The 25572-nt window shown below is 38.9% G+C and overlaps 1 protein-coding gene across 1 annotated transcript in view; it reads right to left on the reverse strand.

The window, feature by feature from the left end:
• The window catches only part of diaph2 (diaphanous-related formin 2), a 386425-nt gene that overhangs the window by 116237 nt on the left and 244616 nt on the right, over positions 1–25572 (reverse strand). Inside the window, exon 25 of the mRNA XM_078288946.1 lies at positions 16038–16167. Coding sequence (XP_078145072.1) covers positions 16038–16167 — 130 coding nt within the window. The remainder of the gene's footprint in view (positions 1–16037; positions 16168–25572) is intronic.

Consider the following 25572-nt stretch of genomic DNA (forward strand, 5'->3'; position numbering starts at 1 on the left):
CAGGTATAAATCACAAATGACGGTGGGATCTTTACACATAGTGGCATGCATTAACTCAAAGGGGCACTGGGGAGCCTACTCCCCTGGGCCTAGTAAAACTCCTATGAGCAGCGCTGCAATGCTCACTTCAGGCCATGCTTTTAAATTATATATTGATGACAGCCCATGATAAAAATGACCCAATTTAGTGTCCAAAATCAATTCCCGCCCCCACTGACGCACAAGGGTTGGCGAAAGCTGCCCAGATTCTTATCACAGCATTTGAGCCACAGACACGTTTTCTCGAGCAGCGGTCAATAAAGGCAGAGAGTGTGGGGAGGAATGGAGAGAAAAACAGAGGCAGTTTACCGCAATGACTACCTCTAGTCAGTGAACGATCTGTTGCCTTTCTGGATAAATAGCATGTCTGGTATGTTGTGTATTTTCCTCCATGGCTTGATGTGATTTGTGTGCATAGAGCAACGGGAATGAGCAGAGCTATGATTGGCACATCAGATGAGGGCTCTAACCTCCCTTTCTGCTGATTTGAAAAATGTCACTTGGCTGATCTCAATTTTTCACATGACATGTACCACCATGACAAAGGTCAGAGCAGGTTTGGAGACCATTCCTCTTATTGATATCCGCCAATGGAATGAGATTTGAAATGATCTGCCATCTGTTTTAACGTGACAAAAAATGCTGCTTATATTGCTAGGAATTACAATGTGCAGGAGGTCTTGCTCCTAAGAGAATAACACCATAATGTAAGAGAATAACACCCATATCTGAAGCAACACACATGCACACATACATACCCTTCCTAACCTGTCAGAGACACTATTATCTCTGCTTATATGATGCTAATAGACAAGGGCAGTCAGTTGTCAAGTCTTTCAAGGCAATGGAAAGGATCACGTAACATTTTGGTCTTAATTGACCCGTGTGATAGAATAGAAAGCATGATAAAATAAATAAATAATAATAAATAATTCATCAAGCAGTATGCTTGGTCAAAGAATTGACAGCTATCCCTGTGGTCACTTCAAGGGTTTCTGTGTTCTCATAGTACTTCCTGACTTTAGCCACGCTCATGAATTTTAATTAAACCAGATCATAATAATTCAGCCATCCTTGAATTATGAAATAAAACTACATATCCCAGTTATGGTGGGTTTGGAAAGGAATGGTATAAGCTGTCTGTGGAGGAGAACTTGGAAGAGCACTGGTTGGTTCATTGCCGCAATGCCTATTTAACACTGCAATGACGCCTATTTGGCAAGCTTTGCCTTTTTAATATAGATCTCACCACTGAACCATCACACAAGCACACAACATAAATCCTGAACAGGGTGAGCATACTGTACATTAGATTATGCTCTTTCAGTCAGTCAATATTACAATCCCCCGCGCTCATTATTGTAACGCTTCAACGGGGCCTTATCTGGAGGGTGCAGGGATCACCTCAGGGAAAACTCAATTTCCTGCTCATTTGTACAACAATCCTCGCCATTATCTTACTTATCAGGATCTCCTGACAGACGTGTTATCACAGTCTTCCCATGAAAACATCTACAAAGTTCCCTCATGTTTAGTAAAACGCTCTGTCAGTGCCTCTTACGGTTCAAGAACGCCGCAGTTCTGTTGCTCAGCAATTGCATGGCAGGTGAAAAGCATTGTGTCTGCCTCACCTCATGTTACATGCTATTATCAATGTGCATTGCATACATCAAGCTTTGTGATAATGTCCTGAGCCAATCACCGGAGATCTAATTCACTGAGGAGTACAGTACCACACGTACAATGCATAACGTACAGGCTTCACACTGTTTTCTTTTATTTCTTTTATATTCATAAATAGATCATTCTAATGTGTGAGAGACTGTTTCCCTGAGGGTTATGTGCTGAGTTTGAGCATGAGGTTGCCATGGACATCCTCACACAGCCCCTCTGATACATCAAATAAAGACCAGATTTGTATGCTGATTTAAATTTTTCATGGCTAGCTCTCAGACTTAGTACCGTGTTTATGTTCCGGTTTATGATGCAGAAAATTATTGTCTATTTCTTGACATTATGTAACAATTCCCATTCTGGACAGAACAAACCCTTAATCTTTGATTAATTGCTTCTGTTGTTGAAAACATGCTGTGTTATAGACCAACAATTATTCGAAGACAAATGAAAATAAAACAAATGCAACATAATATTAAATACTGGGAGATATCGATCAAAGACGTAAGAAAAAAAAAATGTTGTGGATATAAAACAATGGAGAATTTGGTATAACTATCCCTGGAAAATGGGCAGTGTCAGGGTGCAATTGACAAAAATATGATGAAATTGAGGCTGGAGCATTGTTACCCATCGGTACAGTACACTCACAACAGGGAAGCTTCATTCTGATTCTTTCACAGCTCAGCCTGAATCCAGGTCAAAGCCTGAAAAGGGTTTGGTCTCTGCCAATCCCCAAGTCAGCAAACAACAGGCAGTCTGCAAATTGCCAAACGCTGTATATCTTGATGTTCATATGGTAATCTACATTTGCAAGCAAAGAGTGTGGATTAAAAAGGTCAAGCCATCTGCAACAACTCTGAATCTACACGCTACTGCCAGTGCCAAGCTTTCAATTCCGTAGTGACGCTTTCATCTGTTAACTTCACGTCTTTCTAGGGAAACTGCCTTTTAAAAACTCATTATCACACAATGCCCTGATTACTGACAGTTTCATTCAAAAACAAGCTTTTCAATATTTTCAGCATCACTGATGCCAGATACATTAATTATAGAAGGAGAAGAGATGCAGCATAAAGGGAGGGACTGTGTCTCCCATGCAAATGTGCTGGTAATAACTTACAGGAAATACAAAAAAAAAAAAGACACTTTATACATTTACCAAGTTATCGCTATATAAATGGTGTTTGTGGGCATTTAACTTTCCTTTACATCAGACACAAAACTAGATATTACTATACATGTACAAACAGAGTCAAAAAGTTTATCTTATGAAATACAGATACAGAAAACCTAGAATAGGTATAGATATGCCTAGACAATTACAGACAGATAAGGGGCACTAATTCTGCATACAGTGTATACAATTTCAGATTTGAATGATAAATTCCACTGATGTTAAGTTCCACACAGAGTCAGAATCTATAAATCTGGAATAATAGCTAATCATTTTCTGACTGAAAACAAGCTTTCTCCAAATGGTTTCATATTAAACAGGTACAGATCAATAACTCATCCTAATGACCTAAACAACGCCATAACCATGAGACCCTTACAGGGAGATGAGCGTTCAGCCTCTGCTCCACAGCAGCATTGAGTATGAGTGTCTCTGAAACCTTGTATGCACAAACACTTTCAGTAATCACATATTCATTGGGTTACCTCAACTGTAAGTGACTTTGCAAATGAGTAAGCAAACAAGCAAGCAAGGAAGCAAAAAAAACAAACAAACAAACAAATAAATCTATCTGATTCATTCTCTCCCAGTTATTGTCAGTGGAGAGATGCATGGTGCTACCTTTGCTTTCAACTATGAATAAAAACAACTGATTTCTCCAGTGTGTTGAAAAGCTTGTGTTCTCAGCTTGTGTGTACAGTATTGTACAATAAAGCTGTGCGTTTTTTGTTGACTATTAAAAAAATACAAAAATACATGTTGCATGTTGGGTGGGCTGCCTTGACCAACAAACTGCTGTAAGTTCAACTGGGAGATAAAAATCATGTGAAAACCAACATGCAAATTCAAAGCACACGCTTTTTGGAGACATGTTGTTTTTCATATGTGAACGTGAAATTTCCCATTTCCCATGTGAAAATTAAGTTTTCACCTGTGAATTGTGTCTTTGCATGTGAAATTAAGTTTTCACATGTGATACAAATATTGTCATGTGTAATCGTGGGTGAAAATATTCACATGGAAAACTGTTTCACCTATGAATTGGAAATTTCACATCTAAAGTAAAAACTGTCAGGTGATGTCAGAATACAATGTGAAAGAAAATTGTTCACAACATGTGTCCAAAAAGCACATGTGCTTTGAATTCACATGTGGGTTTTCACATGTGACTTTTTTGTAAGGGCTATAGCGCTCCATTATATTAATTCATTCTGCTTAATTCAACAATTAATTCAACAAACTGCACATATCACTTGCTTTCCCACACACATTGGTGAGATTCAGACACAAAAAAAAAGAGACGCATCAAGTGATGCGATTGAACAGGACTTCATACCTGCCGATGTTTGAAAGGTTTGGACTATTCTGAGTGCATACGGAATAATCTAAATTCAGGTTGTCCATGTGAGCTGTATGGAGAGGTCCTTTTGGCCTATCAGGTAATGATTACCTCTGAAATTGCTAGAATCCTTTTAATCTGCAGGGATTGGTTCCAGTCATCAAGTACTGGTGGAAGAGAAAAACACAGATGCATTTGAAATGGCGCTTCCTTGTCCACCTCAGCCCATGGAACACTCCCGGCATGGCAAGTGGTCTACTGTGACAGGCTGAATTTCTAAGCTGGCAAACAGCATTATTCTCATTCCTGGTTCCATTGTCAACTCTCATAGAAATCTGCTGTCATGGACTGGAGCCCGATGCTAACCAGGGCGGCCGGACTCCCTGCATGTGTCTATCTCTGTCTACATTCATACTGGCTGGGCAAAGTGGTGATATAAGGAACTAGAGATGGAGGGAGGGAGATGAGGAGGGAGAGAGAGGCCGACAGAAAGACAAAGAGAGAGAGAGAGAGAGGGAGATAGAGAGTGCGTGTGCCTTGGTCTAACAATGAACTGCCCATCCACCATGAGATGAAAAAAAATCTCTCTCAAGAGCTCATCAGTCATCCTGGGTTAGTGGAGCTAGACAGGTCTGTTTCCTGCTCCTGATATTCCTCGTGACAGTCTGTCCGTTTACACTGCCGGCCTCGCTGATCCCAACAGGACACCCTGCTCTGGAGAATCAGGTTCAGGATCCAGGCATGAGTACGCCAAGGAAATTGCTTCTATTTCTACCCACTGTGAACCTGTTGAAATGACTAATGAGTAAGTGTACTTGATCTTATGTCGATGGAAATATAAAACATTAGTCATGAAAGTCAGCATTCAGCACTTATGATGTAACAGTCATTGAAAAAAAAAAGTTTTTGCCAAAACAACAGGATGGTGAAAGGCTGTTTTTTCGAAGCTGGCAGTGACATGCACTGTAATTATTTTTCCTGGCTTTTGTTAGCAACAGCCTTAGTTAATTTTTGAATAATCCCTGTAATAATGTAGATCTGCAAGTGCAGCAATGCACACAATGTCCAGTCAAATCAAATGGAAATCTGGGTCTCAGGACTCAAAAGTGACAGGCTGTTATAGTGTGCGCACTGAGTGCTGTGCCTTCAATAATACAAGCACTCTTTGCCAAATTCCTTTGATGTATAAATAATGAGTTCTCCAACACAAAAAGCTTTGGAGGAGAGTTTGCTTGGTGCTTAGGCATTGATACAGCGACAAGCTGATGGACGGAAATAGTAATAATGTAGACATAGCACAATCATTGTGAACACACACACATTCACACAGCACGCATTAACATTTTATAACTTGTCCAACGGTGTGATAACCATTGCCAGAAAAAAACAAAACCAAACACACCAGAAAAGACAAAAATATAGACTGCATTTATCCATACTTCAGTAGATTCTACAACAAACATGTTGAGTCATGGGTAAGGCAGTGTTCACACCATGTCAACCTAATATAATATATCTCAGCAGTGAACTGCATGTCATCAGAGGGTGAAGAAGAGAGCAATCCAGCCATGGGGAGGTGAAATTTTGGAAAATACCTATCCATCTTATTGAGATCAATACAACTTTAGTAGGATATTGTCTGTTTGATTGCAATCTTGTCTGTTGATTAAAATGATGTAGTTTGACCAACACTAGTGAAAGGGAACAAAAAAAAAAACTAAATTAAGAAATCAGCTTGAGCAAGAGTGCCAAGCCAAACTCCAACCAGGATTTCAATGAATAAAAGAAAAAGGGTTGGGAATTGGGGTTCAGTGGACACTCGGGGGAAACTATATTTTTTATTCTGCTGGGTTCTATGAGTCACATTTATTTTGAAAATAGCATATTGATAGAGTCTGTATGAGAAATATTACATGTAAAGCCAAGGATGGTGAATGCGGGGAATAACACTGTATGCAGTGCTGTATGTTGTTGAGTATTGTGTACTGTATAGACACAATATCACATGTGATTTTATCTATCGAACAGAGCATTAGAAAGTCAAGTCTGTTCTTTTAGACTGTAAAACCAGTCCCACTAAAACTGTTTTTTCTTTCAAAGCATTCTTTTCCTTGGAAGAAATGGTATTAATTAAAATATGAAATGTAGACAACACACAAACAGGCAGGCAGATGCTCTGCATGGATGGATGTGGACAGGATTTACCTGACCTATATTGAGCGCTCATAGATGGGGACTTTGCAGTCCGTAACTTTCATGCATTCACATATGCTCTCAAACTAGCTTTGTATTTGGATGTTCACTCAATTTATTCTGTCCTTCATTATCTTTCATTAGCTGAGGAGAACAATTGGGCTTAGAGTGCCTGAGTCTGTTGGTTACTACGGTAACACTGAGGCACTTGTATCCAGCTTCATATAGAGTCCGACCATTCACACATGTGCTGAAAGGTTTAAAAACAAATAAATAAATGTCTTATGTACAATGTAGCACTAAAGGCAGAAAGAACATTTCTGCCTTCAAATAATTTGAAGACCTTTGCTTGTCTTTTTTTAGAATAATTACAACACACACAAACTCACACAAAAAATGAAATAAAATAAAAAAATGTTCACAGTTAGGTGTTTGAGTTAGGTCTTACAGTTCTATTTTCTATAATAATATTGAGTTAGATCAAAGATTCAAAGATCCCTACTGTCATACTGTCACCTCCAACATGAAAAAAGAGAACAGTAAACATGCCATCCCCCCATGAATGATGCAATCCCCTTCTGGGCCAATCAACAGATATGTCATCTTGTTTTGATCTGTAATTATAGTGACCCCCTTGGGTCGATCAATGCAATTTTGAAAATGCTGGAAATCAGTGGTGTCAGAGTGGAGTCAGAGAGCCCACGTGACATATGAATGAATGGCCGATGTATGCCAGAACACAGAGGTGAGGTGCATCATTTCCAAGTTTTATCAAAATGCGATCAGTAGTGTCCATGATATTGTGTGTGACAGACGTATATAAGAAGGATGGACAAATACACTAACAAACAGACGGAGACCAATCCTCCAACCATTGCAGGGGAAAAACTATATGACGCACAATATGTGACTAAGTCATGATGGTGATTTCGAATGACTTAGCACTGACATGGAGCAGGCTATAGCCTAAAACAGATGCATCAAACAGCCCAAATCCATTTCATATACTGAAGAAAGCTTGACCAAAATCTAACACTTGCATAATCAAAAGGGTTCTTTATATATTTGCCTCAATATATGAACTCTACCACTATGCAGATCTAACTTATGACGTGTTTCATGTTGCAAATGACGGGTGGACGTATGAAGACTCAAAGGTCATTGAATTTCCTATCATTTCTTATAATTTTATTATTTTTGTATTTTGTTTTGTTTTTTTCTTCTTCTTCTTAATGATTACTTTGCAGCTGCTAATCGGTGGAACAAAAACTCCCAGCTCATTGGATTTTCAAGACACTCCCAATCTCCTCCTCTACTATACAGGCACACACACACACACACACACACACACACACACACACACACACAAATACACACGGTACCCCACAGCAGAGTTAACTATTCCCAAGACTAACAAATTATGTTTTGTGATGTTAGTTGCTATGATGTGCATGCATTTCTCTTATTCAAGGGAGGGAAGTAGTACTTTTTTAATACAAATCTATACCCTTTTCATTAGCCACTATGTATCAACATCTTCCTATGAAGCCAAGAACTTATGAATTATGTCTTGCCTTCGGATGTAGGCACATTTCATATGCAGATATGTGAAACATGGATAAGGGACACATTTTTTTGGGGGGACTGAGAAATGTGGAGTAGAATATAGGGCACATCTCTATGGATTGATCTGGAAGGAAAATGCACTTCTCAGGTGTGACAGCTGGAACATTTTAGGGCAAAAGTAGAACAAGCTACAAATAGAGGTTTCATTTGCTTCTTCTGCATCTGTCAACAACATGTACTGAGCAACACATAATTGAGAGATTCACATCGCAAAAAAAGTTATCCTCTCTTCAGGCTTGAAAATAACAACGGTTGACCCTCTCTGTTACCTCTCTGTTATTTCTGCATTCTGGTGACTTTTTATTTATAAAACAAGAAACAAGAAAAGTGGTGTCCAAAAATAGAGTCTTGGGCACAGCAATTTGTAGTCCTAGGTGGATGAATTTCATTTTTGAAAATTAGCTATATCAAATAAATCAGGACGGTGTGTACATATGCAGTGTGCCAACACATTTTACAACAGTGACAATGACAGTATATCAATGGATCAAGAATTATAAAAAATTAAATGACTTTCACCTGGAATATTTTAGTAGTATTTAGTATTTTAGTATTTTTAATATCCTCCAAAAAAGTTTACCCTACAATAACAGATGTGAAAGAAATAAAGAAAAAAATAACAAAAGAAAGTCCCATGGGTGAAGCCAAGCATATTGATTTGCAAACATTATAAAATTGTGGACACTGAAACTTAAATGTCAGGTTCATTTTATTAAATTTTGAATCCTATTCAATAACCACTAAATCTCTAAAGCAAAAACAAACACATTAATCTGTCCGCTGCGCCAGTCCTTTAAGTTTGTGGCTTGAAATATGCCCATCTTTCCTCAAGCTTCTATGTAGCCAACTTCAGTAAGATGGCCTCCCCGAAATGGCATGAGAGAATATCTCCTCAACCCCATGATTCCCTGCGACTCCATTCAAACTGAAAGACAAATGATCCTCTCTGTGTTCCACCCCATCCAGAAAGGCATTTTGTCTACGTAATACAGCCCAGAGCCAAGTACTGCTAGGAGTTTAAATGGGAAATGGGCACTGCTTTATTATGCTGCAGTGCCTTGAAAATGAATGTGGATAATAGATATATTCACAGCGGTATTAATATCCTCAGAGTTCAACTTTTTTTTCCTCACTCTCCATTTTCTCTCTCACAGGCTCCAAAGTACTTTGCCCTTGGCTATGCCTTATACTAAATAGATTTATGAGAACATTTGTGTCATATTTCCTCTTTTCCCGGATTGTCAAGACGGATTGTCAGTGCACCACTGATTGAGTGGAATCACCACACAGACTCAGCTCCCATTGTCAGGCCCCACATATTCATCTCTGGGGGAGATTTAACAAGGCAAATTGGCCAATGACACTTCTCTCAAGGCTTTGCCGTTGCTATTAAGATGAGGTCAGGGGTGTGAAAATACTGTCTCAAAGACTACATTTCGAATGACTATAGGCTCAATATCCAATTGTACACTTCTGAAAAAAAAAGGGTACATTAAGCTGGAAATTGAGGGCAAAGTACTTCATGAGGGAAAGTGTATCATCAGTCGAAAATATTGACTCATGTTCATAAAAGAGAGTCTTTATTAACATACATGAAATTTAAAGTGGATGCTGACTGAAGCAGTGAAATGATGAACAGAGAAGCAATCAGTATTTATCAAACAGGTAATGAAAGCTATCATAGTGTCGAGAGAGTGTAGAAAGTGAGAGGTGAATCTCCTTTGGAATGTCATTCAGATGTCTCACATCAGCTTGGTACAAGAGTGCCAGCAGCGACGTTCAACCCGACCCCATTTAAAGCTTAACTAATAATGTCTGGTTTAGGTTTGTGTGCTCCCTTCACCGAGGCATCGGAAGGAACTTCCAATCTATATTCCTGCACTGGCTGTACCCAGGGGAAATCATCAATCTTTAATTATCATACACGAGCACTAAGCAGCTGTGTTTGGCGAACACAAAACATGGTGGTGGGGACTATAAAATCCCACTGCAGCCCACTCAGCGCAGGTGGGTGGGCCCACTTTTGGGCAGGGCATGAGGTCAGAGTGCAGTGAGCTGCATATGGCAGAATATATAAAAAGTATCTGAGTCCTGAAACACAGTGTGCTGGAGAAATGTGCTTGGTGCCTGGTGAAAAATACTTTCAAGATCTTGTGCTTGTCTGATCTTCAGGAAATGTTTTAATGAAGTTTTGCATTAATTCAGCCACATCAGCTGATCCAAAGAAACACCAATCATGTCCGAAACTTCAAACAAGGCGGTGCATTTAAGCTGTCAGCTCCTCATTCATCCCTGTGGTTCCTACCTGCCACACACTGCTGTTGACTGGTTGTGCTGCTTTCTCCCTCCACCACCCCTGCCTCCTTATTAATTCATTATTAATCAATACTCTTCCAATGGTATGTTTCTGTAGGCTAGTCTCTTGGAATTATGTATATACAGTATATGCTCTGTATACATGCTCTGTATACACCTGTCCTGGAGAGCAGAACATGTACAGCTTATCACAACTGTATAACCATTTATACAATAATGGTCTTAACTTCATGACAAGAGTGTTCCTGACTGAACGAAGCTATTCAAGCCAAGCTTAGAAATACAGCAGCAATTTCTTCACTTTCACTGATCCAAGGGCAAGATTGACCAATCTTTTATGGGCAAGTCTTGCACTTGTTTTTCTCTCCAGAGAGAATAAAACTGTTTGAACAGAAGGGCCGTGGATTTTGAAATTGCACAATCACTGAAAGGCAGTAAGGTTGAGGTCAATCACAACTTCTGATGGGATTTGAGGAAGACATACTATGATTCAAGGTTTTTTTTCATAAAATTTCAGCTGTATTACGTATTAGCTCTGGGATTCTGTGCTGATCTATATTTGTGTGGCTAAATATAGATCATAGACTCTTGGATTCAGCTAAGCTCTTGGCTTCTTGTGGGGTACAGCAACATGTTAGTGATGCTCAGAGTCTCTCACCATGCCTGTTTCATAACAAAGTTATTTATTCTTACCATTTTACAGTGTGCTGACAACAATAAAAAAATATTAAAGTCAATATGGCTACCATCATGAAAGGCCAATATAATAATACATATTATTTGTATAGAATACAAAGTTGTGTACTGTATATGTGATTCTCTAGGAATGTACAAATAAGTGGTTTGAATGGGAATTTGGATAGGAATACATGGGCTTGTTTTTGTTGTTCATTTTTATGCTGTTGATTTTTGTTTTGTCCACTATGCGTTTATCTACAGGGCTAAAACATTGTCATTGAATAAGTAATGAGATGGCACGGTCACTGATCCTAAACAAGCACAGATCCTGTACAGGCCCACGACAAGTCTTCAATTCAATTCAATTCAATTCAATTCAATTTAATTCAATTCAATTCAATTCAATGCTCAGCTAGCGTGACATGGTTATTGGTTAAATTACCTAATTCCACTAACATTACTTAAATACCACAAGGTGATAACGTTACCTACCATTAAAGTTTGTAGGGCAGCAGAAGACATAGACGTTTGTTACTTAAGTCTCTGCACTGCATGTTAATCTGAGTGTTGAGTAGTGTTATAAATCTCCAGTTAAAAAGTATCAAGTTACTGTTTAACAAATACTGTTACTAACACATGCGAGTTTGGAGCAAAACGTGGAATTTAAATTTTCACTTTCGTTTGCACAACGGGAGACTGTCAGATTGAATGCAATGCTATTGGTCTATGGTCTATGCATCGCCAAATGACAAACATGACATGATGGCACATTACATGCAGCATTAGAGATCGATTTAGATCAATTTCTATACATTGACCAACTTTTTTATTTTGTGGCAGTGCACTGTGGATTAGCCTATATTATGGGAAACACAATCTCACAGCCAAAGACGCCCTCTAGAGGCCATCTCACAATGTATGATGTATGATGACTGACTGACTGTATGATGACTGACTGACCTGAATATACACCTTGATGCCCTCGGCTGCGCCGTGAAAAAAAGCCTCTTTAAGTTCACATGAATACCAGACAAAAAGAAAGCAAAGGCAAAGTACTGTTGTGTATTATATTGAGCAGGACCTCATGCATCCAGGTTCACTATTAAAAGGGTTTTCTACATTCTTCCTTAGTTTATTAATTATTGTACACTTTGCACACGGACAGAAAGAAAGGAGCTAAACATAATTTCATCAATGATAATTTTCTGGCAGACAAGACCAAATTTAAAGCTGCCACTGTTCACATTGCAGAAAAGGACTGGTTGATTGCATGCTAATCAACTTCTATTGTTGTGGCATAAGGTTAGAGCAATCAGGCAAATGAAGTATACATCCCATGAGGCCACTTCTTATATCATCAACCAAAAAAGAGACTAATTCACTGTTCATCCACTGAGCCAGTACCGTCAATACATTAATGTACGCTGTTTGTAATGTTAAAGGGACATTCCATTTGTAACAGTGAGCTATCCATCAGTCTAGTCTCTCTATATCACAAACCAAAAAAATACATACAAATAAAAATCAATCAGTCAATCAATCAATCAATCAATCAATCAACCAACCAACATTGGTGAAATTATCAGATGCAATATTCTAATAGTCTCCTCACTTCAGAAAATCAGCGCAATCAAATAATAACTCCATTCAGTTATTCAATGATACACATTCATATATGATTAATTTTAGGCCCATTTCAGACTGTGTAAAGTTACATGGGTCTTATGCAGATTGAGATCGGCACATTTGAGTTCTTATTTAGACTTGGACGAGTGCACACTGAGGATTTGGGCCGTGCCTTCCCTTGCACACATGTTTATTTAAAACCTTCGCTTCTTTGGCCTTCCCATCGGTATGGTGGGTCATGAACTTTCCTCCTTTTCATGTCTGTCCGCTGAGGCATTGCCTTTAAAAATCGAGCACTTATAATTCAGTTTTGGATATGACGACAGCACACAAAGATTAAATTGGCAATGTGCCGTTGGGACAGTAATTGGTTAAAAACATAATAAAATATATTTCACGAAAAAATAAATAAAAATAAAAACAAAATAAAAAAAAAAGTCATGGCCATTCCCCTTGTCCCAGTCCTACCTTGAGTATCAGCAGATTGCTGGCCCTGCCTCCTTGGTTAATCCTGTGGATTTTAATTAGCATTGACCTTGATACAGGTAGGCTTTGATGACGGCTGAACCCTCTGAGAGAGAAAGAGTCTCCTAAGGGGACCACTCTGTGTGCGGGACTTGGCTCAGTTACTGCTGACCTCTAACTGCATGAGGACACTCCCCTCTGCTCTGAAGCTACTCTATGGGCATACTGCTTTCTGGGGTAATAAGAGATACAAACGTGTATTGGGACAACTTCCGTCGCCAAAATAAATAAATAAATAAATAACTAAATAACTAAATAAAAAAACACTGAGATATCCCTCAACCCTTTAGTGCATTCATGTTTAACTGTATCAGCCATGTATAACTTTGGATATCAGGGTCCTTAAGGTGGCAATGATAAGAACCCTTGTTAAGAAACACAGGCTACTGCATGATAGCAGCATACAGTTATTTGGGAAAAAGCCATGATGGTCAAAATAGTTAAATAAAATATTAGATGGGGGACATTTTGTCAAGCATAATTTCATTGCGGGAGAACATGCCAGTGACTTCTCCAATATGTGGGGATAAATCATAAGGCGGTAACAGACACTTGCAGTAACTAATGCAATTAGACTGAGTGAAAAGGGCTAAAATAAGCTTCTTATTGCCTCCAGTAACCATTACCAGCAAATGCCACAATAGGCCAATTGACCTAAAGTGGAATGATCGATAATGTAGTTAATGGTTAGCAATCAGCCTTCATTTAGAGTTAGGCGTGACGCAAAAGGCACAGAAAATTAGTATTATCTGGGAAACAAATGTACGCCATTTGGAACAGATGAAGCAGTGGGTGAAACACTGCGTAATGTGTTGAAGTAGAAGCTGTGCTGATATCCAGACAATGGCAAGTTGATCAGTCCAATTTCTCTGTGGAGTTGTATAGGACTGCAGGAGTGAAAGTCTGGAGCAGCCAATCAAGGCAAGGAAACTTGTGATTTCTTAGGGAAATCAACCAGAACTGATTGCACTTATCAACGAGGTATATTAAGTGTACAGGTTCCAACCTTTGTAGATGGCGTTGTGATTACATTTGAATCCCCCACATCACTGCCAGCTTCCCAATAAGCCAGCCTCTCCCCCTACAAGCTCTTGATGCAACAATCAGAAATCACATGCTTGGGCCACAGGCTCTGCACAGGTCTGGTCACATGGATTTTCCTCACCAAGGGAACACAACAACATGGTGTTTTTTCTTCATTTATTTTTTTCTCCACCAACAAGAAGATGGATATTCTTTAAGTGAAAATGTGGCTGATTATATCAACATATAAAAAATGGGAAGTATGTGTGGGAGTTTTCCTGTTCTCAAATTCCTATTTATAATTGGCTCCTAGAAAGAAGTGCTATAGGTCAGGGTGCTATAGAAGTGAAGAGTCTCTACTGTGCGGCTCCCAACATCCCTCTACAAGTCCTCATGAAACAGAACTGTCTTTGATGGAGGAAAACAGGGATAAGATAGAATCAAGTGCCATCCTAAAAGTCACTAAGCACTTTGATTCCAGCAAGTTGTTGGGTCAGAAAATACAGTCAAAGAAAAGAAAGGAGGGGTTGAGGGTAAGTGAGAGACTGAAGCTATATATAAAATCATTGCCTTTAAAAGGAGGCAATGCTGCATAAATAAATTAAATATGGTTCCGTGTTAGGGTGCAGTGTGTATTAGGTTAAACAGGCAACAATATTTAATGTTCTTTTGCCAGTTTACCTGACAGGAGACTAAAAGCTTGTAAAGGATCTGGAGATAGTGGTAAATAATTCAGTGAAGCTCTGCTGTTCTACAAGACAGTAAAAGCTTTCCTGAGACGGGGATTGGGCCAGTGCATGGCCTGCCATCACTGCATTCCTTTGTGATCCGCCTCAAAGTGAGTCTGATAAAATGATTTTTGCGAGGCAAGACAGCAGAGATTTCAGCTTTGCTTATTCCCCTGGCTTAAACACACCATAGACACAGTGAAAGCAGTGGAATAAAACATCGGCGGAGCCATCAAAAGAGTTCTCTATTGGTACAGAGTAAAGAAAGACAGAAGACATTAAATGGTATCTTTAAAACTAAGATCATTTCTCTTTTTTGAAATGGGTAACTCTGCTTCTAATTCAGCTAAGCACACCTGTAGGAGTGTCAGCACGCCTCAAAATGTAAATTACTTCAGAACTTCAGTTCACTGTTATCTGGTTGAACAACCCAGCTTAACTGTATGCGATGAAAAATGAAATGAGAGAAGCATGGTGTGCGTGCAGTAAATTGTATTCTTAGCATCCTTACCTCTTAAATTATTCCCAAGAGTTTTGACAAGAGGCAGCTATTTACTGGTCTCAGTCAATTAACTGACAACTCTCTTGAATAATTGATTATCCATGAAATGACAGTTGATGCAGTGGATGTGTATATATATGACAGAGTTGATGCAGTAGATTTGTATATATATGACAGAGCTGATGCAGAAGATTTGTACATATATGACAGAGTAGATGCAGTAGATTTGTATGACATCCAGCTATATACATAACGGCTATTCAGTCCACTTATGCAATGGCTGGCAGCCTCAGTCAAGCACTTGCTTAGTTGAATTAGATTAAATAACCAATTATGCGACTAACAAAGTAAATAAGCCTCCAGGGATTCCACCAAATACTTGAGAATGGAATTAGAGTGGAATTAGTTTATTGACAGGCAGAATGACAGCATGGTCAGAAAAAAAACAACTCTATTCCTGACACAATGAGAGAGGGCTTGCTGTCATAAAAAAGACTGAAAGAAACGGCAAACAATGAAGTACCCTTTCTTCTTCAATTCAAGTTCTGCGGATAGTGTGACGTGTGATGGTTTTCAGATAGACAGACGTACCTTTACTAGCGCTCTCCACATGCTCCAGTTCATCTGGGAACCTCAAAATCTCTGGGTACTTGTCCTCACACTTCTCAGCCAGGAAATGAAGAAGTGTCATATTGTGATCGATTGATTTAGTGTCTCGAAGCTAAAAAAGGGGGAAAAAAAAGAAATACTGGATCAGTTCCAACATCTGAGAGCTTTTAAGTCATGTTTAAAAGTGAAATTCACCCTAAAACATTGCAATACTATGTTTAATGTTCTTTGACCATTCAACTTGTATTTGGGAACATGAACAAGGGATTCTGAAAATAAGAAATAAGAGAGCCAAGACTCTTAACTGCCATTAAGAGACATAACCTGCCACTTCTCCAATGGCAATGGGAACCTGACTGTGTGGAGTCACCGATTGCTTGTTTAAACTCTGTTTGACAGTCATGGGCCAGAAAATATATTAGTTTTCCCATAAACCACTGCAAGTGCTGAATGCGAGACCAGAGTTGGTCTCACATCCGATGTGACTTGTTTTACAAAACAGAGTTGCTACAGATCTTGACACTCTGTTTTACTTGTCAAATGTGCTAGTTTTATCTTGTTTTTCTTTCTCATATTTTTTAAATTCTTGCATTCATTAAGCAGCTCTCTTTCATTAATTTTGTTTTCACCGACAAACAGATAAAACATCTGTTGATAGAGGGGACATGGACATTCTTTATGTAAAACATTAATGACAAAATTGTAGTCACGATACATTGGTAGAACATTTCCATTTCTTAACAAACACATATGAGTTCATTAAGAGTACATTCTTAACAACAGTTACCCGTATCAGCTGTTACATAGTGTTAAGGCTTTTGATCAAAAGGCTTTAAATTACTTCTGAAAACTTCAAAACAAAAAAAGAAAAATATGATCTGTGTCACATAGTTCATCTATGTGTTAGAAGTACAATTTTTTAGACTATGTTCATTAAGATGGAAGCAGGCAGGTGAAATCATTAAGAAGTACTGCATTAACACAAGGAGCCTTAAGTAAACACCTGGTGAGTATGAGCCACAAGTTATTGAGCATCATTTTCACAGGCTACTCATCTCATCTGTTTTTCTTTTCAAGTCTAATGAATGGTAGTCACTCTCACTGAAGCATTATGCCCAACCTCCAGTGTGATTCTGTTGTAATGATCAAGGATTACTACCAATGATATGCATGTTGAGGGAAATCATCTATCTGGCTATGCAAACAATGGCAATATATTAATCCGAGCACATCCTGGGCAGATAATTACCTATTCAAAGGGAACTTAGTGATCAATAAAACCTTTAGCCCTAAAGGGGCTCTCTTTTCACAGAGTGGAGGATTCCTTCCCCAGATAAAACAGTGATTCTGCATAGGTAGGATGAATTGCGGCACACCTCAATTTGAAAAGCAAGGAAATTGATTAATCCATTAAAAAAGCATAATTCAGCAATTGCTCTATGCAGGTATTTATCTATTCAAAGTCGACTGGACTCTGAGAAAAGAAGCTACTAAACTATCCAGATAATTACATGCAAGGACAACAGATAGTAGTAACATCTGTGGATTGCTATTGGAATTATAGTGCGATCTATTACATAAATCACATCAATCAATTTTGAAATATCCACATGCTCAACACTTTGGGCCGATGTACTGTAGATGCGGATATGATCAAGTGAATGTGTAAAAGTGCCACCTACATGTATGGGCGTGTGTGTGTGTGTGTGTGTTGTCTTTGATGATATTCTCCCTGATTAGCAGCTTCCACCTCCCTGAGTCATGACTTTAAACTCAGCACCTCATCAAGTTTGATACCAACAGCTCATTTTGACTTTATCCAGCTCAAAAGCCCGCTGACTAGTTTACATGGAAGCTCCAGTGCAGATTCCAAAACAGGTCCAACCACCTGCATAGTCCATTTCCCCAGCTTTCAGTGCACCATTTCCACAACTTTCATCATAAAAACCTACACTTTACACAGCATGTATTAGAACATCTTCATGTAGAATATATGTACTTATTTCTATCACACAGTTGCACAGACAGACACATCCTTCAATTTAGAGGGGCCCATGCAAATTAGCTAGACGTAGAAAAAAAATGTATTATGGAGACATGAAACCACAAAGTATAAAGATATATACTGTGCTTCTTTTCCATTTATTGAATGATTGAAAAATCAAAAGGCAGAGCTTTGAGGGCCCTGTTGTTACATGTATCAGTGCAACAATTAAATCACATTTCCAAGCTCATCATAAACCTCTCTGAAGTATTAGTTATTTATAGCTCAGGTCATTAAAATATATTAATATCTGTGGACACCACTAGTGCTCAGCACATAGACTCATAAGGGACTGTTTGGTACCTACAAAACAGCAAGAAAACATTTAATTGGCAGTTACTACTGCAAGCTTTTTTGGGTTATAATTCATACAGCCTATTGGTTGCGTAACAAAATTTGGAATCAAACAGAGCTAGCCATTTCATGACCCAGAGGTAGTTAGACATGTACTTGTTGTAGAAAGTGGCTGTACTGTTACAACAACGTTTATTTGGGTCTATTATTGTCTTTCAAGTTCTAATTTTGTGCAACGTAAGGTGTTAACGTAAATGTTAACATTGCTTTGCTAAATAAGCCTGCTGGCTAATTATCTAGCTAACAAAGCCTGAAACCAACTGTTTATTTAGGTAAACTGAGCTAATTATTCTCAAGCTACAACTCACAGTACTTTAGGGCAGGGACTATGACCAACAGGGTTAAAGATAAAAATGAAATGTTATATATTTATCCATTATTTGTGCACAGCCAGCTCTCCAGTGGACCTCCAAGATGGCACCAACGATGGTTGCTAGGAGATTTGTGATACCAAGTCCAACATCTCTATTCTAGTCATGCCTTTCCAGTGGTACATGGTCCACAAGAAAATATACTACCTATGTAATAGGTAGCAATTAGTTAAGTATATATCAACAATGATCAATAATAGTCAATCTCCATTATCAAATGAGGGACTGTATGGAGGTACAGTATATGAAAAGGAAATACAATGCAATATGATGCGACCTGACATATTGGCACATGGAATCGTAATGCACAAGTGAAAAGAAAAAAAGAATTAGAGGCGGCACGGCAAAGTGCTGCAACACTCCTGCTGAATTGATGCCACACCCATGGAAATGAAACAATAGGAGACAGCGAGGCAGGAAAGTCTGAATAAAAGTACTGTGTGTTTGCCAAGTGTGTGTGTACGCACACGCCGATGTCTCCACTTCAGTGCATAGGAAACTTGTTCCATATTCATTCCCCACCGTGATTGCCATGCTGTTGGAATGGCATGCTGGGAGAGCTAATTAGCACAACCCACCTCTGTGTGCTCATACCGACAATATCCTAGCTATACACAGCCCTCAGTTGGACGTGCCCGCACACATGCACGCACGCACACACACACACACACACACACACACACACACACACACACACACTCATCAAATTCAGACAAATGTGAATGCAAACAATTGTAGACAAGCATACTCTCACACACAAACACAAAAATGCACACAACCACTTTCATTAGATGAGGATCAATCATTTGCTCACATTGGGTAATCACAATTTAATTTCATGCATTTCAAATCTTAATTTGTTTATTGTTATAACTCAAACTGTCATTACCACATGCAAAAACGACTTCTTTGGTATGCTGTTTTCATCCGCTAGCTCATATTGCCAATATGCTATGAAAAACGGGAAAAAGGGAAGAGGAAAAAAAAAGTTAAACATTCAGGGATTTGGGAATGTTGTAAAGTACTCTTAAAATAACAAATAAACAAGCACGCAATTCATGATGAGCTGCAACCAGCTTGGCACTAAATTGACTCAATTGGGATTAGAACCCATGATCTCTGGTGTGGCAAACCTATACCAACCGAGCTAAACTCAGAGTGATGCAGCAATCAGGCTCACAGTCTTTATAGCTGTGCCCCTGTAATTTTTGGGACAGACCGACCAAGTGATTTAAAGTAGCTGCTGTCGCAGCTAAAAATCTAGTATAGTGAAAATTTACATTATCTCTTGTCATATCAAACTGAACTAAGCACATACTCACTGTGCCTTAATTTCAGAAGAAACACAATAATACAGGAAGCCTGCGTTGTGGATCGTCCATAGCCTGGTGATTTTTCATAAAATCTGTTAATGAGTTAAGGGGGTGTCTAGAAGCTTTAACCTGGACCAATGCAGGGCCCAGCAGGGGAGGAGGATGGGCACACTGGCATATATTGACTACAGTGGGTCGGGGCTATTTATGTGGTGAAACCATGTGCTTTAAGGTGATTAGGCAGTCATTAAAATTATCTGACAAAATTGCAAGCCAATTAGCATAGCAAAATGAATTATATTGACATAATAAGACTGGACCAAGTCCACACAGAACACATATTCACTTATTCATACTTCAATAAATGGAAAATTATCACTCTCCCTGCTCTAGACATATTTATATTTTCTTTGTCTTACCTACATCTGTAATGAAACATTTACTTTATGTGATATAATGTAGATTATTCAGTTGCCGCATATAAATTATGCTGACACATTTGGATGGAGGAAAAAGGACATTTTTAAGGTCTTGAATATAGATTTCAACATGCTGAATAAAAACTACTATGGCACTGACCTAAACTATGACAGGTCTCACGCTGTCCTGCCCAGCACTGATACAATTATACAAAATACAACCTAAATCTTGCATGGCAGATATCATTGGAATCATAAGACTTTAATAACTATTATTCTTGTTTGTGTTATAGCACATGAATGTAAACATTATGATATCATGTTACAGTATATATATGCTGATTGAGACATGCACGTTTGAGCTGTTCCTGTACAGACTGCGACTACTCAATGTGTGCAATTTGAAAGTGCGTGGGGATTTGGGGATTTGGGTGTGCCTTTGCTTGCAAAAGGGTTTATTCAAAATCTTGGCTTCTTTTTCCTTCCCATTGGTAAGGTGGAAAATCAGCCCTTGGACTTTTCTGTTTTTCATGTTTCTCTGCTGTTTCATTGCCTTTGAATATCATGTGCTTTTAATTCAATTTTGGTTAGAACGAACGATGCACAAAGACTGAATTTACAGCAAGCCCCTGGGGCATTAATTGGAAAAAAAAACAAAATCTAAAATGATTTAAGCTATTCCTGTTTTTTCCTAAAATAAATTAGTGAAACAATTTTTATATTTTTTCCATTTGAATGATTGAGATGGGTTTCTTAATGACAACTGCTTTCAAGCCACTCTTCAATTGCACTGCTCAACTGTAACTTTACGCAAATGCTTACATCTGCATCCGTCTGCATCACACCAACTTAATGTTCATGGAACATTGTCTTTTCCTATTCCTAAAAATCTGTTCTTGTGTGTTTGTTCTTTGCACCAAGGAATCTGTCCTTGGCCATCAGTTTCTGGCCAATATATTCTCTGTACCTACTCACTGCTGTTAAGAACTATGCCAGGCAACGGGAGACAAAGGACTGAGATATTTCCACAACATCCCAGGATATCTTGTCCAGCTGACACAGCACCTGTCACCAGGATGGAAAGGGCGTGTGTTACCTGAAGGAACACGGGAGGGATGTCAGCTGTGAGATCTGTCTCTGCAAATCAACGGCACAGATCAATGATCGAGGCCCTATCCAAGCGCAAAACCTGGGCGTCTGTTAAACAAAGCTCATTTAAATGATTTCTTGGCACCCCCCCCGTGCCCTGCCACTATACCTTTCTATTTTGATGATTCCTTAAAAACTCGAGCATATAAATGGCAGGACACAAATTGCTTTACATACCAAACCAAATATTAATAGACCAATCAACAGCAATACACAGTCTATATAATCCATTTAAGGATTTTGGGACTTGGGGGGACCTAGTGGCTCAGTTGGCATATACCATGTACCTGCAACCTTGTGGGTTTCAATTCAGCCTGGGACCTTTGTCACATGTCATCCCCTTTTCTTTCTTCGCTGTCTGTCTCTACTGTCCACTGTCCAATGAAACAGAAACGCAAAAAAAACCCCTAACAATTCATATCCTATTTGTCTTAGGCGTTTATTAGTATGCCAATTTTTTGTTTTGCTTCATAAAACCGATGGGAACACTAGATATATTGCAGGGTCTCAGGTGTGTAATGAATGGAATATTAACAACAATAACAATAAACTTTATCTGTGTAGCAGCTTTTTATTTTTTTATTTCTTGCAAAGTGCTTTACTTTTTTTTGTGCGTGTATGTCCCGGTTTCCCTTTCCCTTTCCCGGTCTGTGTGCACCTGTTTATTCATGTTATTGCGTGTCTGTTTGTGTTAGTGGGAGAAGTGAATGAGTTCATCTGCTGTGTGTATGGGTGTGTCTCCTGTCACTATCACTGTGGCTGCGCCGGGGCACTATCGGCGGCCTTCCTTGGTAGTTGTTGCCCGTACTGACTGAGAAGGTGCTGACGTCCCTGCGCGGGGTGTCGTCGTCATAACTTTAACATTGAACAGAATCATAGATTTATGATAGTTCTTAGAGATCATGTCAGAAAAGAAGTTTGCTCTCTCATCCTTCTTGATAAGACTGCATTAAGCCTTTTAAAATCTAAAGAGGACTTTCAAATTGTTAACTTTCCATTTGTGCTCCACCTTGGGGCCTTACTTAGAGTTGAACTTCAGTCAAAGTAACAATCTGCGTATCAGAATGTGAAGGTGGACACGCCTTGATTTACATATTTGCGGCACTTAACTCAAGGTCTGAAGCGGGCCCTTCGAGTGTTCGCAGTTAAACGCTGGAGGTTAAATGATACCAGGTTGACATTCAACATCTGCAGTACCACATGAGAGACTGGGGAAACAGTGTCACAGTTCTTGAGTATGGAATCTGAAATTTGGTGAACATCCATTATATTATGGGTAGACAGGCAATTCCCAGTCCACCCATTAAACAGAGGGATGAGCTAGTATATGCTCAAATAAGTTCTGCAATCAGGAAGAGGAACACAGGCAACGGGGTAGGGTGTGTATAAATTCTAATCCTTCACAGAAATCTGTTTGCGTGGATAAAGGATGCTTCATTACTGTGTTACTGAAAGCAAATTTTGAACAGGCATATCATTCAATCTATCGTAACATAAATTGCCTTGAGGTAGCATTATCCCAAATCCCTGACTAGTTAGTGCGCTTATCCATTCCAATACATTTAACATTCTGCTTGTAGCACCAAGGTAGACGGCATACTAATGGGCTTCCACTGAAATATCTAGGAGGGAAATAAAATAAATAACATAACAATTAACTAATAAAAGACAAAAAGTGGTGATGGGAATATAGAACCCTCAATCGAACAGAAGGATTGTTAGCCTTGACTGCTCAATTTAACTTCCGCAGAAGGAGCTGCAGCACAGATCTCTGACAAGAATTCAGCAACAATCATTCCCCAAACAGTATAATTTTTGTACTGCTAACTTTAAATCAGACAGAGAGAGAGAGAGAGAGAGAGAGAGAATGAGACAGAGAGAGAGAGAGAGAAAGAGAGAGAGAGAGAGAGAGAGATATTGGGGGGTGGGGGGGTCACACATGAGTGGCCTTGCTCAGGGAATCAGCGCAGGAGACTAAGTGGCATTGGGACTTTGAAAAGTCTTGAGGGCTAGTGGCACTGAGCCTGGAATGCACCAACAGACAGTGTGGTAATCTCAAAATGGCAGCATAAAGCCAGTTTATTTTGAGAGGTAAACAAATCACACCCATTGAGCTCCAGGCAACACCAGTGGCGATGGACAGGTTCTAGTGTAAGTGAAAATTAAGGAAGGGTGGGAAAGGGGCAGGTCAGTAAATAATTATAACTAGACAGGTTGTTCATTAACACATCTGCACAAAGTACACTCTTGATTTAATGATTGACATATACAGTGCAGTATCTTTATGAAATTGGACATATTTTCTCTACATGCACAGAGGAATACATGGAAACTATAGTATACACTACAACACAAAATTAATCATTTGCACAATCGTCATGGTTAATACAACTACTTCCATGTAGTTTTGTAAAATAAATAAGGCTACAGGAAGAACAAAGTTAAACTGTAGCAAACTACTCAGCAAACTAAATTAGAGAAAGGTAGAAAGACCAGTTCATATAGCTTGTATATCTTAGTTCTTTGCTAACTTATGCCTTATGTGCATAAACAAAAAACATTCCCGGACAAAAAGACATTGTCAGCAGGTTATGCGGTGTAATAATTGAGCTGTTGCATGATGATGTAGCAATGTACTGTATGCACTGATAATTGTAAAGTTGCAAAAACAATACTAACTCTCCTTTTCTATGCCCAGAGTACAGTAGGCTATGGCACATACTGTATATTAGGATGAATGATGTATACAATGGGCCCCCAAAGGAGGAAAATAAGGATGAAGTTTTAATTAACTTAATGTCTAAGTTTTTTCTTGCTCTATGGCTTTGAAAAATGCTCAGCGAGGGTGAAAAACTTCTTCCCTCTCAGGTGAATGTGGATGGTTTTCTTTTGGTATGTTTGTTTGGTTTTTTGAAGTTGCCATAATCTTTATGTGTATTCCTCTGAGACCACCTTCCATGACAGGTGTCAAATCTATTCTGCAGAACTTACTTTTTTTCAGAAGTGGATGACAAGAAGCAAAGAACTGAACGCAGTGGGGCTGAAGTTTTTTTTTCCCACCTCTCTTTTTCCCCCTTTTCCTCTCCCTGGGTAAGATTCAAGTTAACTGAAGCTTAAAAGAGGCTGTATGTCCCAAATGTCCAAAACAGGAGCTGATTTTTAAATAAATAAATGAATAAAAAAAATAAAATGACTCCCCCACAATCTGATCAGGTTCCTGTTGAAGATATGAGTTCTATGAATACAGGAGCATGGTGATGTCAAGTCACTTCATTTCCAACAACCACAATTGCTATGGACATGAATGGTAGTTATGATAATAGTTGGTGCTATTCACATTTCTAAATGTTTCACCTCTAGAAACTTCCAGATGTTTCGAAAGCATTAATTGTACATAATGTTCCTCTCAAGGAGACAAGGTCATGCTGATGTTGGGTAGATGATTCCCAGCTACAAGTCAAGTGCTGAATAGACAGCCTGCTCTGTTCAACTTAAACTGAACACAAATCATTGCCATGTGGTCTTTCATTATTAAGTAGAGCCTCTGAAAGTGTTTTCGCCTCAGTGAGACAGTGATAAAACACAAGAGAAACAGCATTCCTCGGATTTGACTCATTACATGGCAGCTGGTTTTCCCCGTTTAGTCAATATGTTTCATTCTGAAAAATCTCCTCTACTGTTACTACTTATCATCTGCAACGGTTCATTTTCAATTGTCATATGATGTAAATAGCTTTCTGTTAAAAATGATGCCATGTTATTTAAATGCAACGCAATGTGACACAACATGTCATGGCATAAAAAATAAAGAATATATTTTATAGTTGATAATGAACCATCAGCTTCAAGCTATTCTCTGGTGACGCA

Source organism: Centroberyx gerrardi, chromosome 16 (assembly GCF_048128805.1).
Source record: "Centroberyx gerrardi isolate f3 chromosome 16, fCenGer3.hap1.cur.20231027, whole genome shotgun sequence".
NCBI lineage: Eukaryota > Metazoa > Chordata > Actinopteri > Beryciformes > Berycidae > Centroberyx > Centroberyx gerrardi.